The following is a 19,346-nucleotide window of genomic DNA, read 5'->3' as shown; positions in this document are numbered from 1 at the left end:
TTTCTATTGAGTTCCTGTTTTCTATTTAATTGATTTCTGATCTATTTTTACTATATGTTTTCTTCTGCTAACTTTAGATTTAATTTGCTCTTCTTTTTCTAGTTTCCTAAGGTGGAAGCTCAGATGATCGATTTTAGGTCTTTCTTCCCTTCTAATATATGTATTCAATGCTACAAATTTCCCTCTAAGCATGGCTTTAGCTGCATCTCACAAATTTTGAGAAGTTGTGTTTTTTATTTCCATTTAGTTCAAATATTTTTAAATTCCTTTTGAGATTTCTTCTTTGACTCATGTGTTTTTTAGAAGTGTGTTGTTTGATCTCCACGTATTTTGGAATTTTCCATCTATCTTTCTGTTATTGATTTCTAGTTTAATTTCATCATGGTTGGACAGCATACCCATTGTGACTTACATTCTTTTAATGTGTTTTAGATGTGTTTTATGATGAAGAATATAATCTGTCTTGGTGAATGTTGCATGTGTGCTTGAGAAGAATATATAATCCGCTGTTAAATGAAATAGTCTATACATGTCAATTATATCCAGTTAATTGATGGTGCTGTGGGTTCAACTGTGTCATTACTCATATTCTGCCTACTCGATCATTCCACTTTTGATAGAGGGGTATTAAGTCTCTATAATAGTGGGTTCATTTATTTTTTTGTTGCAGTTCTATCAGATTTTGTTTCACTTATTTTGATACTCTAGTATTAGGCTCACACACATTGCTTGTTATGTATTCTTGTAGTACTAATGCCTTTATTCCTATGTAATGCCCTTCTTTAGCCCTGATAATTTTCCTTGGTCTGAAGTCAACTCTGCCTGAAATTAGTATAGCTACTCTTACTTTTTTTTTTTTTTACTAGTGTTAGCATAGTGTATTGTTTAACATTCTTTTATTTTTAATCTATATGTATTTTTATATTTTAAATGTTTCTTAAATATACCATTATAGTTGTTTCTTGTTTTTTTCTTACTCTGACAATATCTGGATTTTAATGGTTGTATTTAGACAATTGATGTTTACAATAATTATTGATGTAGTTGGATTAACATCCACCATATTTGTTACTATTTTTTATTTATTGCTCTTGTTCTTTGTTCTTTTTGCCTTCTACACATTTCTAGCTCCTTGTGGTTTTAACTGAGCATTTTATATGATTTCTTTTTTCTTCTTTCTTAGCATATTGGTTATACTTTTTTTTTTACTTTTTTAGTAGTTGCCCTAGAGTTTGCAATTTACATTTACAACTAATAAGTCCACTTTCAAATAACCCTATACCAATTTGTGGCTAGTGCAAATATGTTATCATAATATAATCCCAGTTCCTTCCTCCTATTCCTTGTATCATTGCTGTCATTAATTTCACTTATACATAAGCACACACACACACAAGCATACATAATTGAATGCATTGTCACTAGTATTTCGAGAAAACTATTATCTGTTAGATCAAGTAAGAATAAGAAAAATTAAAGTTTTTATTTTACCTTCACTTATTACTTCTTTGATGCTCTTCCTTTCTTAATGTAGATCCAAGTGTCTGACTTATGTCATTTTCCTCTGTCTTAAGAACTTCTTTTAACATTTCTTGCAAGGCAGGCCTAATAACAACAAATTCCCTCAATTTTTCTTCATCTGAGAAGGTATTTCTCCTTTACCTTTGAAGAATAATTTCACAAGGTACAGAATTCTAAGTTGGTAGATTATTTTTCTCTCAGCACTTTGAGTATTCTCTTCATTCTAGTCTTGCCTAGGTGGTTTCTGAGGAAAAGTAGGATATAATTCTTATCTTTGTTTCTCTATAGGTAAGGTGGTTTTTTCCCTCTGGTTTCTTTCAAGATTGTTTTTTCTCTTTAATTTTCTGAAATTTAAATGTTATGTGTTTTGGCATTTATCCTACTTGATGCTCTCTGAACTTCCTGGATCTGTGGTTTTGTATCTAGCATTAATTTAGACATATGCTCAGTCATTATTCTTTTACATATTGCTTCTGCTTCTCTTTTTTCTCTTGACATTCTCATTATGTATACATTACATCTTTTGTAGTTGTCTTACAATTCTTACATTTTCTTTTCTTTGTGGGGGTTGATTTTTTTTTTGTTTCAGTTTAGGATGTTTCTGTTGTCAACTCTTCCAACTCAGAAATTCTTTCCTCAGTCATGCTCAATCTACTAGTAAGTCCATTAAGGGGACTTTTCATTTCTGTTCATGTATTTAATCTCTAGTATTTCTATTTGATTCTTTCAATTTCCATCTCTCTGCATACAATATCCATCTATTCTTCCATGTTGTCTACTTCTTCTATTAAAACTGTAGCATGTTAATAATAGTTGTTTCATTTTCTTTTTTGGCCATACCTTGTGGCTTGTAGGATCTTAGTTCTCCAACTAGGGATTGAAGCTGGGCCCTCACAGACTCAGTTGAGAGAATTCATTGAAAGCATGGAGTCCTAACCACTAGACCATCAGGAAATTACAAGTAATAGTTATTTTAAATCCCTAGTCTGATAACTCCAACATTTCTTCCATATCTGACTGGTTCTGATCCTTGTTCAGTTTCTGCAAACTATGTTTTTTACTTTTTAGTATGCTTTGTAAATTTTGCTGAAATCTGGACATGATGTACTAGGTGAAAGGAGCTCTGTTAAATAGGACTTTTTTGGTATGGTGGTAAGATGTGGTGGGAAGAGAATCATTTTATAGTCCTATGATTAGGTCTCAGTCTTTTAGTGAGTCTGTACCTCTGAACTTCATAAGTGGTCCTCAGTTTTTTCTTAGGTGTCCCACTTAGGTGGGACAGAATGGCTGGAGGGGGCTGGAGCTGGTTGGTTCCCCGGGTTGGTTAGGCTCTAGTACTACTCCAGTAGGTTAGGGTCTGGTGAAATAATTTCTCCTGAAGGCAATTCTTTTACAGAAGAACATGAAGCTCTGGCATATTTCAAAAGGGTTTCTTTCTCCCCTCCCCTGCTGGAACTACATAGGAATTTTTCTCCAGTGTTCACTCTGAGGACCAGGTGGAGCTTCTGTACATAAGACTCACAAAAGCGTAGGAACCAAGCTATGACTGGGTCTCCCTGGACTTTTTAACTCTCAGACTTGTCTACACTGAGCCTCCAGCAAATTGACAAGTATAGTTTAGGTTTTCCTACCTTGTCACTGTTTCCTGTGGTGATATCTGCTGATGGCTTTCTGGTCTGGTAAGTTGTGATCCTCTGTATTCCTCTGTTGTCTCTCCAATTGGAGGTGTATGAGTTTGCATTGTTGCTTCATTTCTCTGTTGTATCAAAGAAGAGTTGTTGATTTTTTTCCAGTTAGTTCAGCTTTTTACTTGTTGTTAGGATGGAATAGTGACTTCTAAGCTCCTTACATGCTAGACCATAAACTGGAAGTCTTTTTTTTTTTTTTAATGCCTCGCCACATGGCTTGTAGGATCTCAGTTCCTTAACAAGGGATCAAATCTGGGCCCTCAGCAATGAAAGCACAGAGTCCTAACCATTGGAAAACCAGGGAATTCCCCAGGAAGTCTTGTGTCTTAAGTTTTACATTTACCTTTCCTCTATAGGAAATGGCAACCCACTCCAGTGTTCTTGCCTGGAAAATCCCATGGATGGAGCCTGGTAGGCTACAGTCCATGGGGTAGTAAAGAGTCGGATATTACTGAGCAACTTCATTTCATTTTTCTCTATAGGACCAGAGGAAGCTTCATTAAAAAGCTGCATTTTTAAAACAACTGTAAGCAAAATTATTGAGTGGACAGTCATCAGTGCAAGACAATTAGCCTTGTATTTTATTATTACAGACTCACCGTTTGCTGCATTTCAAGTAAAAGTAACTGATGTTACCTAGAAATATTGTAGTGATGTTTAGAGAGAGGAATTGAAACATGATGGGGACTTTTGTGTGTTGGAATTCTGTGTTCATTTACAAAAATGAGTCTTTGTGATTTTGTGTCCATCTCTTGCTACCATAGCCAACTCAGACCTAGAGTTTCTCATTGAGAGACTTTTCATACATGTCAGTTTAAAACGTCAAGTCTTCATGGGGCTAAGGTGAACCACAACAGAACCTGGATATATGGTTTTTACTACTTTATATTGATTGTTTAGCTTTAGTATCACAGGCAGAAGCTCTGAAAGAAGAAAATGACAGCCTCCGTTGGCAGCTAGATGCCTACCGGAATGAGGTGGAACTGCTCAAGCAAGAACAAGGCAAAGCCCACAGAGAAGATGACCCAAACAAGGAACAGCAGCTGAAACTCCTGCAGCAAGCCCTGCAAGGAATGCAACAGGTAAAGGCATTTTGGTTTTCTGAGCTTTTTGGAAGGCTAGTAATCAGCTCCTCACCTGTAAAAGGGCCCCCAGAAGCAAATAGGATAGTAAACCTCTTCTTGATATTCTGTTTTCTGGCATGGCTGAGGAAGGGATTACATATTGTAGTTCATGAAATCTTTGGTAAATACAGGGAAAACAATGGATCACCAGTTTCCAAAGATTGTGCATTCAGTAAAACATACTTAGCAATAAAACTACACTGAGCAATAACCTAATCTTTTCTTTATGCTACCAAATACACTTTAGGATTTGAACAGAGTCTCAAGGTCATTATGAAGAACCTTAATTACTTAGATAAGCAAAAGTGCTGGTGAATAAGTGTCTAGTTGATACAATGCTAAATAATACAGTCTTTTAGAAGAAATGACCAGAATCCTACCCTTGATTTGGGTGGAAGGAGGGATGTTATGGGCTTTTAAGTATCAGTGCTTTTGGGTACATAATACCAATTTGCTTTTGTTTTGTTTTCACAGTCGTTTGTGTGAATGAGTTTACCTGCACATTATCTCAAGTGTAAAAAGTAAAGTAAATAAGTGCATCCAACTGTAATTGCATTCAAAAACAACACTGTGTAATAGATGCCTAGAAGTTTCACGTGGTTATCACCCCAACAAGCCTACTATTTAAAGATACAGCATCTGTTCCCATTATAGCAAAGGAGTACTACTTCTCAGTAAGGGTACTATCCTCTTCTGTATTGCCAGACTACCAGCCATTTTCCTTACAGCTTAAATTGTGCAATAATTTTTTAGTTGTGTGCCTCGGAATTATCTAGGGTGAAACTTATTGATGGTTAGAAGTCACAAATTGTGAACATGGAGTCTCTTCTGGCACTAAGAGCCCCATGTTCCTATTACTTCTGCTATCGTTGTCTTCCTATGTGACAAGCAAGATCACATTAATATTTCACCTTTCCTATTAACAAAATGTGTGAAGTAATGGGTACCTTCCTTTTATTGTCACCATGGAGTTTAATTAGAACATGTAAGTTACATCAGAGATCTTCCCACCAAAAAAATACATCTCCTCAGCTAGACATCAAAGAATTTTGACAATGTACATTGTACTGTGTCTTTTGTCCTTCTCAATGGTCTTTTGCAAGCCTGTGAAAAGCAAAACATTTTCCTGTCGTGGTTTTCCCCTCTTTCCTTGATTTTGAAACCAGTCCACCTAAGAATGGAGTGGTTCAGTTGAAAACTAATGAACTTTTTTGTTTTCATCCCATCACTTCAAAAACCTCAGTGAGACAATTAAGTCTCTACCTCCTGAAAAATTAATTCTACTTATTTTGATTACCTTTTATTGGAAAGTAGCCATGTAAACCATGGTAAAATTTCTGCCATCTTATCCCCAATAGATGTATAGTCTAATATGTTGGTTAGGAACACTGGCTGTGGGATTGACTCACCCTGAACTGAAATTCCAGCTCTGGCACTGACTATCTGATTAGCCTTAGGCAAACCACTAAACCTCTCTAATCTTCAGGCTTATATATCATAGGATTATTGTGAGGCTTAAATGAGATCATGCATGTGAAACCCTTTGCGTAATACTTGGCACATGTTAGATACTAAATACATAGAATTTGTAATAATCATTAATGATGAATCCAGTTCCTTGCCTACTGATAAGGGAACTAACATTTGTGAAATAGGATTCTTTACTACGTTCCTCACAGAAATTGAGCTTGGCTAGGAAAATGGCTATTTGCAAGAATGCTTTACAACATTAAGCTCAGTTCTATGCCAAAATCAAGATATTGTCTACATAGTATTAACTGCACCCTACACTTACATCACTTCCTTGGTGGCTCAGGGATAAAGAATCCCCATGCCAATGCAGGAGACCCAGGTTTAGTCCCTCAGTCAGGAAAATCCCCAGGAGAAGGAAATGGCAAACCACTCCAGTATTCTTGCCTGGGAAATATGGACAGAGGAGCCTGGCAGGCTACAGTCCATGGGGTCACAGAGTCGGACATGACTTAACAACTGAACAACACCCTTACATCTGGCTGGAATAGGAAAATTAAGTGATTAGACCAATTAGTTTCTCAGAGTGTTTCTAAAATATGAACAAATCCAAAAGACTTATAAGAGCCAGATAAAATAATTTCAAGTGAAAAGTGTCTTGATTTTCCCTTTAGTATCTTTGCATGGAGAAATGAGTGTGTGTGCTGGGGGAAATTGAGGCAGGCCTGCCTAATATCTAACTTCAGCCAGGGTTTTTGAGTGAAGTGTGGCTTCTTAGGACTTGATTATCTTTGGTCTTTCTTGTAGCATCTACTGAAAGTCCAAGAGGAATACAAAAGGAAAGAAGCTGAACTGGAAAAAATCAAAGATGACAAGTTACAGGTGGAAAAAATGCTGGAAAATCTCAAAGAAAAGGTACATGAATCCTAAGTGTTCCTTTTCCCTTGTTCCTTTCCTGCTTTTCAGTGACAATGAAAATGCCCTGGAAGTTCCTACCAAAAGGTGTCAAATGTGAAATCTTTGGTTGAATGGAGATTAAAAGTCTCCTATCCAGGCTAATTCTTGAATCAAGAGCTCAGCATTTAGATATGAGTCCTTGGCAATTCTGAAGGTTCAGGAAAGTGTACTTTTCAATGAATAAAATGTCTGTCCATCCATAATATTCCTCAGTCTTCCTTCTTGGAAATGATCAGAATATATACCTCATCACTGCTTCCTTCAGTCAAAGTCTGTGTGACACAAAATACTTTTAATTAAGCATTTCATTAAATGAAGAAACTCAAGTACAACTAGAACATTGAACATTGACATTTCTTTGCAGACACTCCATCTAGTATAATAATTAGCTGCTGTAGGTTGAAATGGCCAAAACCAAAAGTGGAGCGGGGTTGGGGGGGTACTTGGAAAGCAAACAAGGAGACACATTATGCTAAAGCTAGATAATAGTAACAGGGAAGACAAAATGGGATTCTGCCTAATGAGAATCTGCAGCCATAAGAACCACCAACGAGGACCTCAGAGAAAGTCTACTAAATTTCTGGATGAAATAATGTATCGCAACCATGCATCGGGTGTCCAGTCTATTTAAGGTGTTTAAAGTCAACTGGTGGCGTCTCCATGTCACACCTCTCTAACCTCCTTTATGCCTGAACCAAGTGAAGTTATTCTCTGAAAAGAAAGGCCCATTGACCAGAGCTGCCTGACTTTAATGTCTCAGAAGGAAGAGAAGATTAGAAGCTTAGAGCAAGAACCAGGAATCAATTCCACAGTTCTGCAGTTCCACAAGAGCTTGTGCCCTTTCTCTTCTGTGCTCAGCTCAGAAAGATGCAATGCATACAGGCCCTGGGTGTGTTTGTGAGCCTACTGACTCCCCTAGAGTGCCATTAAGAACTGGCAACCTTGGTGTAGTTGAAACAAATGATGGAAAGTGTTTTCCAGAGGCCATTTGCAATATGCTTTTAATTCTTCCACTTCATAAAACCAACTCACTTTCCAGTTTTCTGGGTGCTATTAAAGAGACCAGCATAATTCCAGACAAATTCATTTATCAAGCATTTAATTGAAAAGTGCCAAAGCTGCTCTATTTAGCAGGACTTGCCTCATACAAGCAGAGCTTCTAAAATGTCCCAGAGCTTCTTCTTAGCTCTGTTTCACTTCTTGCATAAAATGGAATGTGTTGTGTAGCCAGAAGGCTATAGATAAACAGGGGGTTACACTAATGACATTAAGCTTAAAATCACTCTTCAGGATTGACATCACTAATTGACTTGAGGACGTCAAGTGTAATCAGCCCTCTGTTTTGTAAAGTATTTCATTTAAAGAAGCGAAGGGTCAAATGGTACAGAAGAATCTTGCAGTTTTAGAACTAAGTCTAAATGTTTCCCGTTTTGAAACTGCATATACCATGAAAGAAAGTGAAGTCGCTCAGTCGTGTCCGACTCTTTGCGACCCTGTGGACTGTAGTCCGCCAGGCTCCTCCATCCATGGGATTCTCCAGGCGAGAATACTGGAGTGGGTTGCCATTTCCTTCTCCAGGGGATCTTCCTGACCCAGGGATCAAACCTGGGTCTCCCACATTGCAGGTAGATGCTTTAACCTCTGAGCCACCATGGAGTGGCATGGAGTGGCAGCTAAAGAGGACAGAAGGAGAGATGCAACTGATAATGAGAAACATGTGAGTCAGAATATGTTTTTGTCCTGTTATTTTAAGGGAGGCTTCCTTCAGAGAAAGTCATGAGAGTTCATTATAAACTGATCTTCTCTGGGAAGCTGATTTGTGACCACATATTTCAAACTGACACAATTAGGTTAGAAAGCAAAGTACCATCACATTAGACTGGAAAAATAATTTCAGGTTGAAAGGAAAGCAATAAGTTTTGGTGAGGAGGGATCTTTTTTCTTTTTGTTTGTGTTTCTTGACAGTAAACCACAGTGTGAGTTATCGTCAGTGTTTTGCAATATAACAATGTGACTTATGTCTGTCTTCCTGCAGAAAGAACTAGCTCTTTGAATCTGCTAGTAAAATGCAAGGTGATAAGCAGCCCTTCAATATACCTTCTAATTTTTCAAATGCCAGCTGTAATAAAATTGAAGTCAGGTTTCAGTCAGGCTGTATTTTGATTCAAGATATCTAAAACTTCTCAGAATGTCTTCATATCTTAAATCAACCCCAATCTGTTAAACTCTCACACTTAAGAAATGTCTTACTGGATCATGTAATGTTTTAAGGGGGTTAGAAGCAGATGTACAGCCTGTGGCTTAGAAGTGAGCCAGCAGTTTAAATCAAACTTGGCATGATGGTTACTGACCGGATTGGATTCTAAAGGCCAAAGATTGAGTAGGTCATCAAGAAAGATTTCCCTTCTGACTACAGCCTGGAAGCCTGTAAATCCACAGAACAACATGTCTTGCAGCAAAGACCATTAGTTTCATTCAGGGACAGCATCCTGGAAGCTTTGAAGGCATCTTTAAAGGAAAAAAAGAAGGAAGCCTGTCCCTGCTGAGAGCTTGTGGAAGGAAAGAAGTGACAAAACATTTGAGTCAACCATGATCTGCTCCCCTTGTGGGCCATTTCCCCAGCGCTCTCTTTTACAATAGCAGTGATACTGAAGCAGGGATTTCTTTCATTCCTTCTTCTGAAGACTCTTCCTTCACAGTCATAATACAGAAAAGATGTTCTCAGTACCCAAAGAGAGAAAGAAAGATCCAAGAGAGGTCTGGAGGCCTTTTTCAGTTTGCTTGTTGGTCATGGATTTCACCCGAGCCCTCTTGTGAAATAAATCCACTATGCTCAGAAAGAGAAAACTTTCAACAAGGAAGGCCACTGATTACTGATAGTTTTGGCAGCAGTCATTTCTTGCTTTAAAGTCATAAAATCCTAACTGATGATGCCCTTATCAGAGAGAAGAGAGAGAGAAAGAGAGCTGATAGTCAATAAATAAAGGCTCTAATTTTCAGTTCAAGAGCCAACAGTTGATTACCCATGAGTGGATCAGCTATGTTGTAGATTCTCCATTCAAATATGGGACTGACCTTTAGCAGAGTGTGGAACCTAAAATAAAAAAGAATGGTCCTTTTCACATTGGGTGGCCTGGGATGAAATCCTGGCTCTATCATTTTCTAGCAATGCTATCTTAGGCAAGTTACCTAATTTATCTGAGCCTCACTTTCCTCACCTGTAGAATGGAGATAAAACTTACCTGCCAGTTCCTGGCATCTCACAGACAATTAATGCTGGATAGGGTTCCCAAGATTACCAGACTTGGTCTGGTTCCCAAGTCAAGAATGATGAAAGCAGAAGGGAAAAAAACTAGTGAAGATGTATGTCTAAATTTGTGTGTGTGTTTTGAAGCCTTATAAACAAGCTTTGGATTATCAGTGATGCTTTTATAGTTTACGCTATTTTCTCTTCCATTCAATAATCAAAATTGCACAGTGTTGCTTTTGAGGTGCTGTTAAGAAGTTCCCTGTTATATAATTGGAACCAAGTTACCATATGGGACTTCCCTGGTGGCTCAGTGGTAAAGAATCCACCTGTCAATGCAGGAGACCTGGGTTCGATCCCTGGGTTGGGAAGGTCCCCTGGAGTAGGAAATGGCAACCCACTCCAGTATTCTTTTGCCTGGAGAAGCCCATGGACAGAGGAGCCTGTGAGGCTATAGTCCATGGGGGTCTCACAGAGTCGGATGCAACTGAGCACAACAACAATATAATTGGAGGGCTTCCCAGGTGGCTCAGTGGTAAAGAATCTGCCTGCCAATGCAGGAGATGCAGGAGATATGGGTTCGATCCCTGGGTTGGGAAGATCCCCTGGAGGAGGAGATGGCAACCCACTCCAGTATTCTTGCCTGGAGAATCCCATGGACAGAGGAGCCTGGCAGGCTACAGTCCATAGGGTTGCAAAGAGTTGGACACAACTGAAGTGACTTAGCATGCACGCATGCACTGTTACCATATAAGGTGCACTGACCTAGGAGATATATTATTCCCACAGGAAAGCTGTGCCTCTAGACTGTGTGCGTCAAGCCAAGATAGTGATTACCCTCTGGAGAAGACTCTGAACAGCTGTCCTGTCAAATCTGAACGTGAAGCCCTGCTAGTGGGTAAGGAAGTGAACACATTCAATGTATAAAGTGCAGTGGAGTGGGGGAAAGAAGTAACCTAGGATGAGTGGTCACATGCCAAGCGTTCATGAGGCATGCCAGCGCAAGAACCCAGAGTCCTGAAGATGACAGGATAAGGACAAGTACAGATTTCAGTCAAAATGGTAACAGCATCTCCCAGCCCTCCAAGCTCCTGGTGGCCACTGCCACATCAAGTGTGTCAGTATAAAGACTATGCTAAGAGGGGGTCTGCTAGAGAAACACATGGTAGATTTTTAAAAGTTAGGTGAGCCCTCTCACTCCCTCTCAAGGGGCAGTGCAGACATTGTTTGTCAGAGAGCTTCCCCAGATGAGCCTCTTAAATCTTCCCAGGTTCCTGGCAGGCAACCCAGGAGGCTGTCTGTGGGGTGTTTGAACACTGATAGGCTCTGATGAGATAAATGCTAGAATTGCTCTCACTACATAGAAATTGACTGACAGAGGCAAGATAGCATAAGTGGTTAAGGAATCAGACAGAACTGGCTTCCTGTCTTGACCCCTCCATTTCCATCATTGAGCTTCAGTTCCTCCATCTTCAAAATGGGAATAATATTAGCTATCTCAAAGCAGCTGTAGGTATCAAATACAACAATTCATCTAAATCACTTAACACAGTGTCCAGCCCATAGCAAGCCCTCAATGAATGAGAACCATTTTGCACTTAATGGCACTATTCACAAATGCTTGTTGACTTTACATTCTGTTTGGAAAACAGTGGCAGATGGAGGTCTGAAAATATTCAGTCATTTTAAAAGGGCTGATATTGGACCTCAGCAGATAATCCCAGCTGCCTTCTAGGAATCTGAGCCGCACAGTAGTCCCACCCCAGTCTTGAAAGTTCTCCACACTAATTAGCTTCTGCATATTTTGAAGCTATATCTGCCTCCTTCGGTAATGGATATTATATTCAGATCTAACACTTTGATATGATAATAAAGATGCACAGGGGATCTGCCAGTAAGTCTTCAAGAAGAGTGACAACTTATTTCTGTTTTCCAACTCAAAGTTCTTTAACAAATTGGCATGGCAACAGGGAGACCTGTCAGAGGAGAGCCATGGGTAGGAGGAAGCCTCTGAAAATGGATAGTTCTAGAAACAAAGATTCTTAAGATAAGTGTTTCATGTTTTGCTTTGTATTTTTAAAGAAAGAAGTCTTGAGCTGACTGAAAGGAAGATCTATTTTTTTAAAATTGGCTATTTGGGTGTGAACCCACAAAAACTACTTCATGTTTTGAAACCTCTGGAGTTATTTCTTGGCGTTTGACAGCCTTTCTTGGTCATAGCATCTAGAATTCCTTTGAGCATGGACTGTATTCTTCAGAATTTAAGTTTCTCAGCTTGAGTCAGTGTTTGGAAATTCAATTTACCAAGTCATTTAAGAGGAAAGTATTGATATAAGCAATACTATCCATTCTGAGTAGAGTTTCGAATCCTACCATCAATTCTTCCTGGATCCTCCAACCCACCCACTTGCCATCTAATATTTGGAGGATTTTTGCAAAGAACTTATTTGCACTTCAACCTACCATTTAAACTTGTAATATGCTTTGTCAATTGCTTAAAGGGATAGACAAGTAGTAGTTTTATAAACCAACCCAAAGTTAGCTTTTATTTCTTGCCAGTTTTCAGTAAGCTTAATTCTGAATCCATGTGATATACCTAAGATTTTATGAAAAGAGATGAATTTTTTTAAAAAAAAATTAAAAAATAGTAGACTTTTGAACAATTTATATTCTACCTGTTGCCAGAGAAAGTAGTATTAGCACAATTAACCTGATGGCCAAAATAATCAAGGCAATCTATGTAGCTGCCAATCACCCCAGAGTTATGCTGAGTAGCAGTCATGCACATTCTTGGAGGCTATAAATTGCTATAAGAATTCTGATACTGGAAGAGATTCAGAGCTCTGAGGACAAACAGAATGCTAGTCATCACCTGAGTGAATGAAATGTTTGTCTTTTCTTTACAGAGCTACTCACAGAATAAAACCCAAATACAATCAACAGATTCTCTTGTGAGAAGCACAAGTTTAATCAGGCAAAGTACATGATTTGTACTTTTGCCACAACAGCAAGACATGATTAAATGCATAAGAGGCTAAAATCCAATGTAAGACAGTGCAGAAGAACTGCAAAAAACCCAGCACAATCGAAATTCATTGTAAAATTTTAAATTCATTGTAAAATGTAGAACTCAAATGGCGTTTAGCCATCAGGAATGATGGGAGTGACTCCTCAAATGCCAGTTTTTCTCCAGGTGGTATAGGGTAGTGAGAGGCAGTCCACAGAGTGGTTGAGAGCGACTGTTTGGGTTCAAATACCTGCCACTTACCAGCTGTGTGACTTAGGGCGTTACTTAGGCATTCTGTGCCTCAATGTCTCCTCATCTGTGAAAGGGGAATGGTAATACCTACCTCACAGGGTTGTTGTGAAGATTAAATGAGTGTGTGTGTGTGTAATGAGTGTATGTCTGTGTGTGTATATATATATATGTAAACTTAGAAGAGTACCTGATATGTAATATGGTGTACATATGAGCTGACTCTTGCTAGACACTATCATATGGCATCTCAGTGAATACAGTGCTCAAGTGTAACCTCCATGCTATTGTGTTTATAGGAATTATCTCCACATTCCTTCATGTCCACCCATTTGGAGCAAGCATTGAATATATCTGCTCCTACTTGCACCGTCTTGATAATAAGGTATGTGGGGTCCTGAGATGGGCATGCAATGCGATGTAGGGTTCTTTGTGAACAGGTGGCCTCACTCTTCTCAAGCACAAAAAAGTCACTAGTAATCACTGTAAGGAAAATTTCTTTACCTATTCTCTCACTGTGATTCAGCATCAAGTTTCTCTCTTGCAAGTAGGGCGGCCATCTGTCCCTGTTTGCCTGGGGCTGAGGGGTTTCCTGGGACTTGGGACTCCCAGTGCTGATACTGGGGAAGTCCTGGGCCAATCTGAATGAATTGGCCACCCTACTTCCAAGATACATCTTAGAAGAATTTTCTTCCTTTCTCTTAATTTACATATCAGATGCTAATTAAGCATTATTTCTCACCAATCAAACTTCTGCCCTGGGCCTTTATACATTAGCAAATGTAAATTTTCAATTGGAAGTCTTACTCCAACCACCTCCCAGACTGTTGATATCACCACTGCTGTTATCTAAAATGACACAATCCAGGCAGGGACACAAGAAGTTGGAACAATGAGTCTGTAATACAGACTGAATGTTTGCTCACAGCTGATCTCATGGACCAGTTTCTTCCCTGGATGCCACCTGTAGGGAACTCACAAAGCCTCGGGAGCAAGGGTAAGTGCCAGTTACCTAGAAAGTCAAGGATGCATGCTTCATATAGGCAGGAGGGGACATGTGACTCCTCAGAATAAATAAAGTCCTGATAGATTTTTTTTCAGAAGCAGAATTCAGTTAAAGCTGCTCATGGATTGTACTCACTATTTGACAGGTTCTGGGCCTTTTAATAAGTGCCATTGGAATACAGATTCCTGATAGTCAGCTGTCCAAAGTGTTAAGCCATTTAAGAATATGTCCTCTTGACAGAGGCACTGGCCCATATGGAAATCCAGAAGGTGATTCATCCTCCTCGTGGCATTTGTTTTAGTTCTGGCTAGCGCTCCCCAGTCATTTATCTCTGGGAAGAGATGCTATTCTGCAATTAAGTGACTGGCCCATTTGACAGTGAAAGGAGGGATGGAATGTGAGCACCAGGAACAAGGGATCTGTTGAAGTGATTTGAAATTGAACTCTGTGTCAATAAAAACAATCTTTTTTAACTGCAAAAATAATGCAAACATATTATCTTTTAAATGTAAGCAATATAGAACTAGAGTAAAGGCAAATGGACAGTTCCCCGCAATGCCACCTCTCAAGGATAACCATCATTGGTGGTTTGGCATATCTTATTCAAACTCTTTTGTATACATCTGCTGTACCTATGGCACTCCACTCCAGTACTCTTGCCTGGAAAATCCCATGGGCGGAGGAGCCTGGTAGGCTGCAGTCCATGAGGTCGCTAAGAGTCAGACACGGCTGAGCGACTTCACTTTGACTTTTCACTTTCATGCATTGGAGAAGGAAATGGCAACCCACTCCAGTGTTCTTGCCTGGAGAGTCCCAGGGATGGGGGAGCCTGGTGGGCTGTCGTCTATGGGGTCACACAGAGTCAGACACGACTGAAGTGACTTAGCAGCAGCAGCTGTACCTATATTGTATGTATATTTCTATAAACAGTATAGATTTATGTTTTTTGCAGAGAGGATTCAACTCTACATTATACTCTGCAGTGTGCTTCTTTCACTTGACTGGATACAGCCCACCACTAGCACTGGGGACAAAGCATGACCTGTCTCCCAGTCTAGTGCCAGTTCCTCCTGAGCAGCTTCCTGCCAGGGTAGTGCCAGGGCCTCCCAAAGCGAGTCTCCAATGGTACCAATGGAATCTGGAGGTCCCTCCTACCAGCTTTAGGAATGTTCAGGGTGGCAGCAACTTGGGTTTTCTTTACAGATCCCCTCGTGCTCTTCAGTCAGGTCCTAGTGCCCAAGTTCACAGTTAGGAAAGTTGCTACTAACATAAAGATGACCACGTGAAGCAAGCCCTAAGGGTCCACAGATTTGTTTTTGTATTGGTGTGTGTGTGTGTGAGAGAGAGAGAGAGAGAAGTGGGAACACAGAGCTATTTATTCCTGTCACTTTTCCTTTGAAAACTAAGACGTGTGTGAAGACTTCTGCTTTGGTGGCAGCCATTTCTGCCTCCCTCCCTTCCCTAAAGGGTTTGCAGCTTCAGTGGACCTGAACATAACATCACCAGCACTGATAAGCCATCATTCAGCTGGCTGCAGACTCAAGGCTCTCCACATGACTGACACCAGCTCTTTCCCAGAGAAAGCTTGGTGGCGATCAATCTCAAAAACATCCTTCTAAGTGAAAGAAACTAGTCACAAAAGACTATAGATTGTATGATTGCACATGTATGAAATTTCCCCCCAGAATGTAAAACCACAGTGAAAAACCTGAGTCTGGGTCGGGGAGTAAGGACACAAAGGAACACAAAGGGACACAAAGGGACTTCGGTGGAATGTTCTAAAACTGAATTGTGGTGACAGTTGCATAATTGTATAACTTTACTAAGATTCATCAATATGTACATATAAAGTAGGTGAATTTACTGTATGTAAATTATACCTAAACAAAGCAGTTATGAAATACAGAAACAAAAAGAAAGCTCAGTGGACTCAGGTGATCATAGCAGAAGAAGGCTTCCATCTGGAATCCGTTCAACCAACCACACATGCACAGGGAGGGGAAGGTCAACCCCACGTCCAGCACACACATGTGCACATCAGCTTTCTAAAGCCGTACTAGGGGGAAAGCTAGATTAGGAAGGTGGGGCTGGTTTTGAATGGAGATGTCCTCTCTCTCCCACAGATCTGTACCAGTGATGTGGAATGTCTCATGAGCCGACTCCAGCACACCTTCAAGCAGGAAATGACTGGAGTGGGAGCCAGTCTGGAGAAGAGATGGAAATTCTGTGGCTTTGAGGGCTTGAAACTGACCTGAATCCCTTTGCTTAACAACCTGGGATCCTGAAAATACGTATGTGTTGGACAAGCTTTTAGAAAGTGATTTGTATTTTCAATGCTTTTCAAGTGGAAATTGCTTTAAATTTGTCAGTTCATTCCTGGAATATCTTTTGAGTTAAAATAAGGATCCTGGAACAGCACTTCGAGCTACAGGCCCTATAAAGAAGTCGACTTAAACCTCAAGTGCTGTGACTTCCTCTCTTTCTGTCAATTGGTTGTCTTTTTTTATTATTATTCAAAAGGCCTGAGGCTAATGCGTATTTAGGGTGTTTTCAGTGTCTGTACTACTGTTGTAGACTTTGGTATTTTTTAAACACTGTTAACTGAAATGTTTTGATGATTTGTATGTGATTTGTGTTTCAGAACTTCTCTTTCCATTAATGTTGCTACTGGTGAGAGGAATGACAGGAGCACTAGCGACTCCATAACTGACATTGTCTTTCCAATCCCCAGTAGGCCAGTGAGTGAATAGCGCATCAGTGTCTTCTAGAAGGTGCTTGACCAGGTTCACCTTTTAAAAGACAAAGCATGGTTTGTGGCTTTTTGCAAAATTACTGTGAACCAAAAGTTGACAAATGTTTCAGAGTTATTTTCTCTAATGTATCAGATAACAGGTTTATTTCAAAATTTAAAACAATGTATTCATGGAAAGCAAGTGTCCAGTATAACTGGCATGTGTATGTGGTATTCAGAATCACCTTGTAAATAGTTTGCTTTTAAAGGAGGGCATGTTTTCTATGTATTAAAATACACCTGTGTGCTCGCCTTCACACAAACACACACACACATGCACACACATCGGCAGAAGGAGTTTAATATGCTTTCCCCTCCGGCCTTCTGACAAAGTCTGGTGGTCCCTTTTCTTTTGCTGTCCGTGTGTTGAATTGCAAACCATGTACAGCTGTAAATACTATGTTTACTTCATGCTGAGTGTTTGCAAACGGTTGATAGGAGTATTAATAGAGAATTCTTGAGAACGAATAAATAATGAGCTAGGGTGTGTGAAGCTTCGTGCAGATAGGTCAGCTCCACCTGGAGTGCTGAGTGCTGAGGACAAGTCCAGTTGTGCGTGGACCAGTCAGAAGTCCTGCTTGATGGGAAAGAAAGGGAAAAGATGAGGACTGGGGGCTTACATCCTGAAGCAGAGGTGGCCTTTTCTTCTGTGGTGCTGGTGGTGCTTATAATAACATCAGCATGCCCTCCCTTGAGTCTTGATTGAAAAGAAGAGAATGTACTAAGTAAGCAAAGCCAATGAAGAGTATTTCAGGAAAATACTTTGTAAATCAGATGTCAGTAGTGTTCAAAGTTGTATTTTTAAAAGATAAATATTCCTTTTTATACCTCAGTTTGGTGTCCTGTTTTGAATTTTTTGCTCTCTAAGTAATCCTTTAGTAAATCATCTCGATTTCCTCCTTTGAGTTACCAGAATATTGGAAGAAGATGCTAAACCTTCTGCTTTGACAGCTAGAAATAGGATTCCACAGCAGCCCATTCATGCTGAAAGCTGGCTTCCCCCTAAGTACCCAGCTGTGGCACCAGCAGGAAGCGAAGGTTATTTTTACACTAGCTTCCTCACTGAAGCATCTCTGTCATCAACACTACAGAAAGCTTTGATTCATCAGTCTCAGGGGTCCTGGAATGCCTTGTTTTAATAACATCTATGAAATCAGGGGAAATTTGCCACTTATCAATTATTTCTTACTTAAATAAGTTAAATAAAATGCATTTAAAGCAACAACCAGGCCGCTTGTTCTCTTTCCCTTGATCCACTTGTAGTATAAATGCTCTTTTCCTATTATTCCTGCCAATTTAGTCCAGGTGTACTGCTCCCAACCTGCTTGAATATACTTCTTGCAATGGTGAATTTTGTGTCTCAAGTTTGCTATGCTGTAGTGCCCAGTTGCTTAGTCCAACACCAGTCTAGATGTTGCTGTTAAGGTATTTCTGAGATGTGATTAACATTTAAACCAGTAGACTTTGAGTAACATATCTTACCCTCCATAATGTGAGTGGGCCTCATCCAATGAGTTGTGAAAGACTGAAAACCTCCAAGGAGAAAAGAATTGTGTCTCCAGATTTCTTTGGACTCAAAACTGCAGCATTAACAGCAGCCAGAATTTCTAGACCATCAGCCAGTCCTACAAAATATCAAACTTGCCAACACCCACAATCACATCAGCCAATTCCTATTTAATATATATACATATATATATATAAATATATATATACACACACACATATACATATGTGTATGCTGCTGCTGCTGCTGCTGCTAAGTTGCTTCAGTCGTGTCCGACTCTGTGCGACCCCATAGACTTAGCCCACCAGGCTCCCCCATCCCTGGGATTCTCCAAGCAAGAACACTGGAGTGGGTTGCCATTTCCTTCTCCAATGCATGAAAATGAAAAGTGAAAGTGAAGTCGTGTCTGACTCTTAGCGACCCCATGGACTGCAGCCCACCAGGCTCCTCTATCCATGGAATTTTCCAGGCAAGAGTACTGGAGTGGGGTGCCATTGCCTTCTCCATATATAGTCACTGCTGCTGCTGCTAAGTCGCTTCAATCGTGTCCGACTCTGTGCGACCCCATAGACTTAGCCCACCAGGCTCCCCCATCCCTGGGATTCTCCAAGCAAGAACACTGGAGTGGGTTGCCATTTCCTTCTCCAATGCATGAAAATGAAAAGTGAAAGTGAAGTCGTGTCTGACTCTTAGCGACCCCATGGATTGCAGCCCACCAGGCTCCTCTATCCATGGAATTTTCCAGGCAAGAGTACTGGAGTGGGGTGCCATTGCCTTCT

General features: G+C 39.9%; 1 protein-coding gene across 12 annotated transcripts in view; it reads left to right on the top strand.

Moving 5' to 3' along the window:
* Positions 1-17,892, top strand: part of ENOX2 (ecto-NOX disulfide-thiol exchanger 2) — a 291,413-nt gene extending 273,521 nt beyond the window's left edge. For 11 of the 12 annotated variants that reach the window (XM_044937251.2, XM_025276941.3, XM_025276944.3 and 8 more), the window contains 5 exons: positions 4,110-4,291; positions 6,611-6,718; positions 10,797-10,905; positions 13,563-13,648; positions 16,393-17,892. In XM_044937251.2, coding sequence (XP_044793186.1) covers positions 4,110-4,291; positions 6,611-6,718; positions 10,797-10,905; positions 13,563-13,648; positions 16,393-16,524 — 617 coding nt within the window. In that variant the 3' untranslated portion in view covers positions 16,525-17,892. The remainder of the gene's footprint in view (positions 1-4,109; positions 4,292-6,610; positions 6,719-10,796; positions 10,906-13,562; positions 13,649-16,392) is intronic. The other variant, XM_025276939.3, reaches the window with a different exon arrangement.
* The last annotated feature ends 1,454 nt before the right edge of the window (positions 17,893-19,346 follow it).

Source organism: Bubalus bubalis, chromosome X, assembly GCF_019923935.1.
Source record: "Bubalus bubalis isolate 160015118507 breed Murrah chromosome X, NDDB_SH_1, whole genome shotgun sequence".
Classification (NCBI taxonomy): domain Eukaryota; kingdom Metazoa; phylum Chordata; class Mammalia; order Artiodactyla; family Bovidae; genus Bubalus; species Bubalus bubalis.
This window is presented reverse-complemented; position numbering and strand designations above follow the sequence as displayed.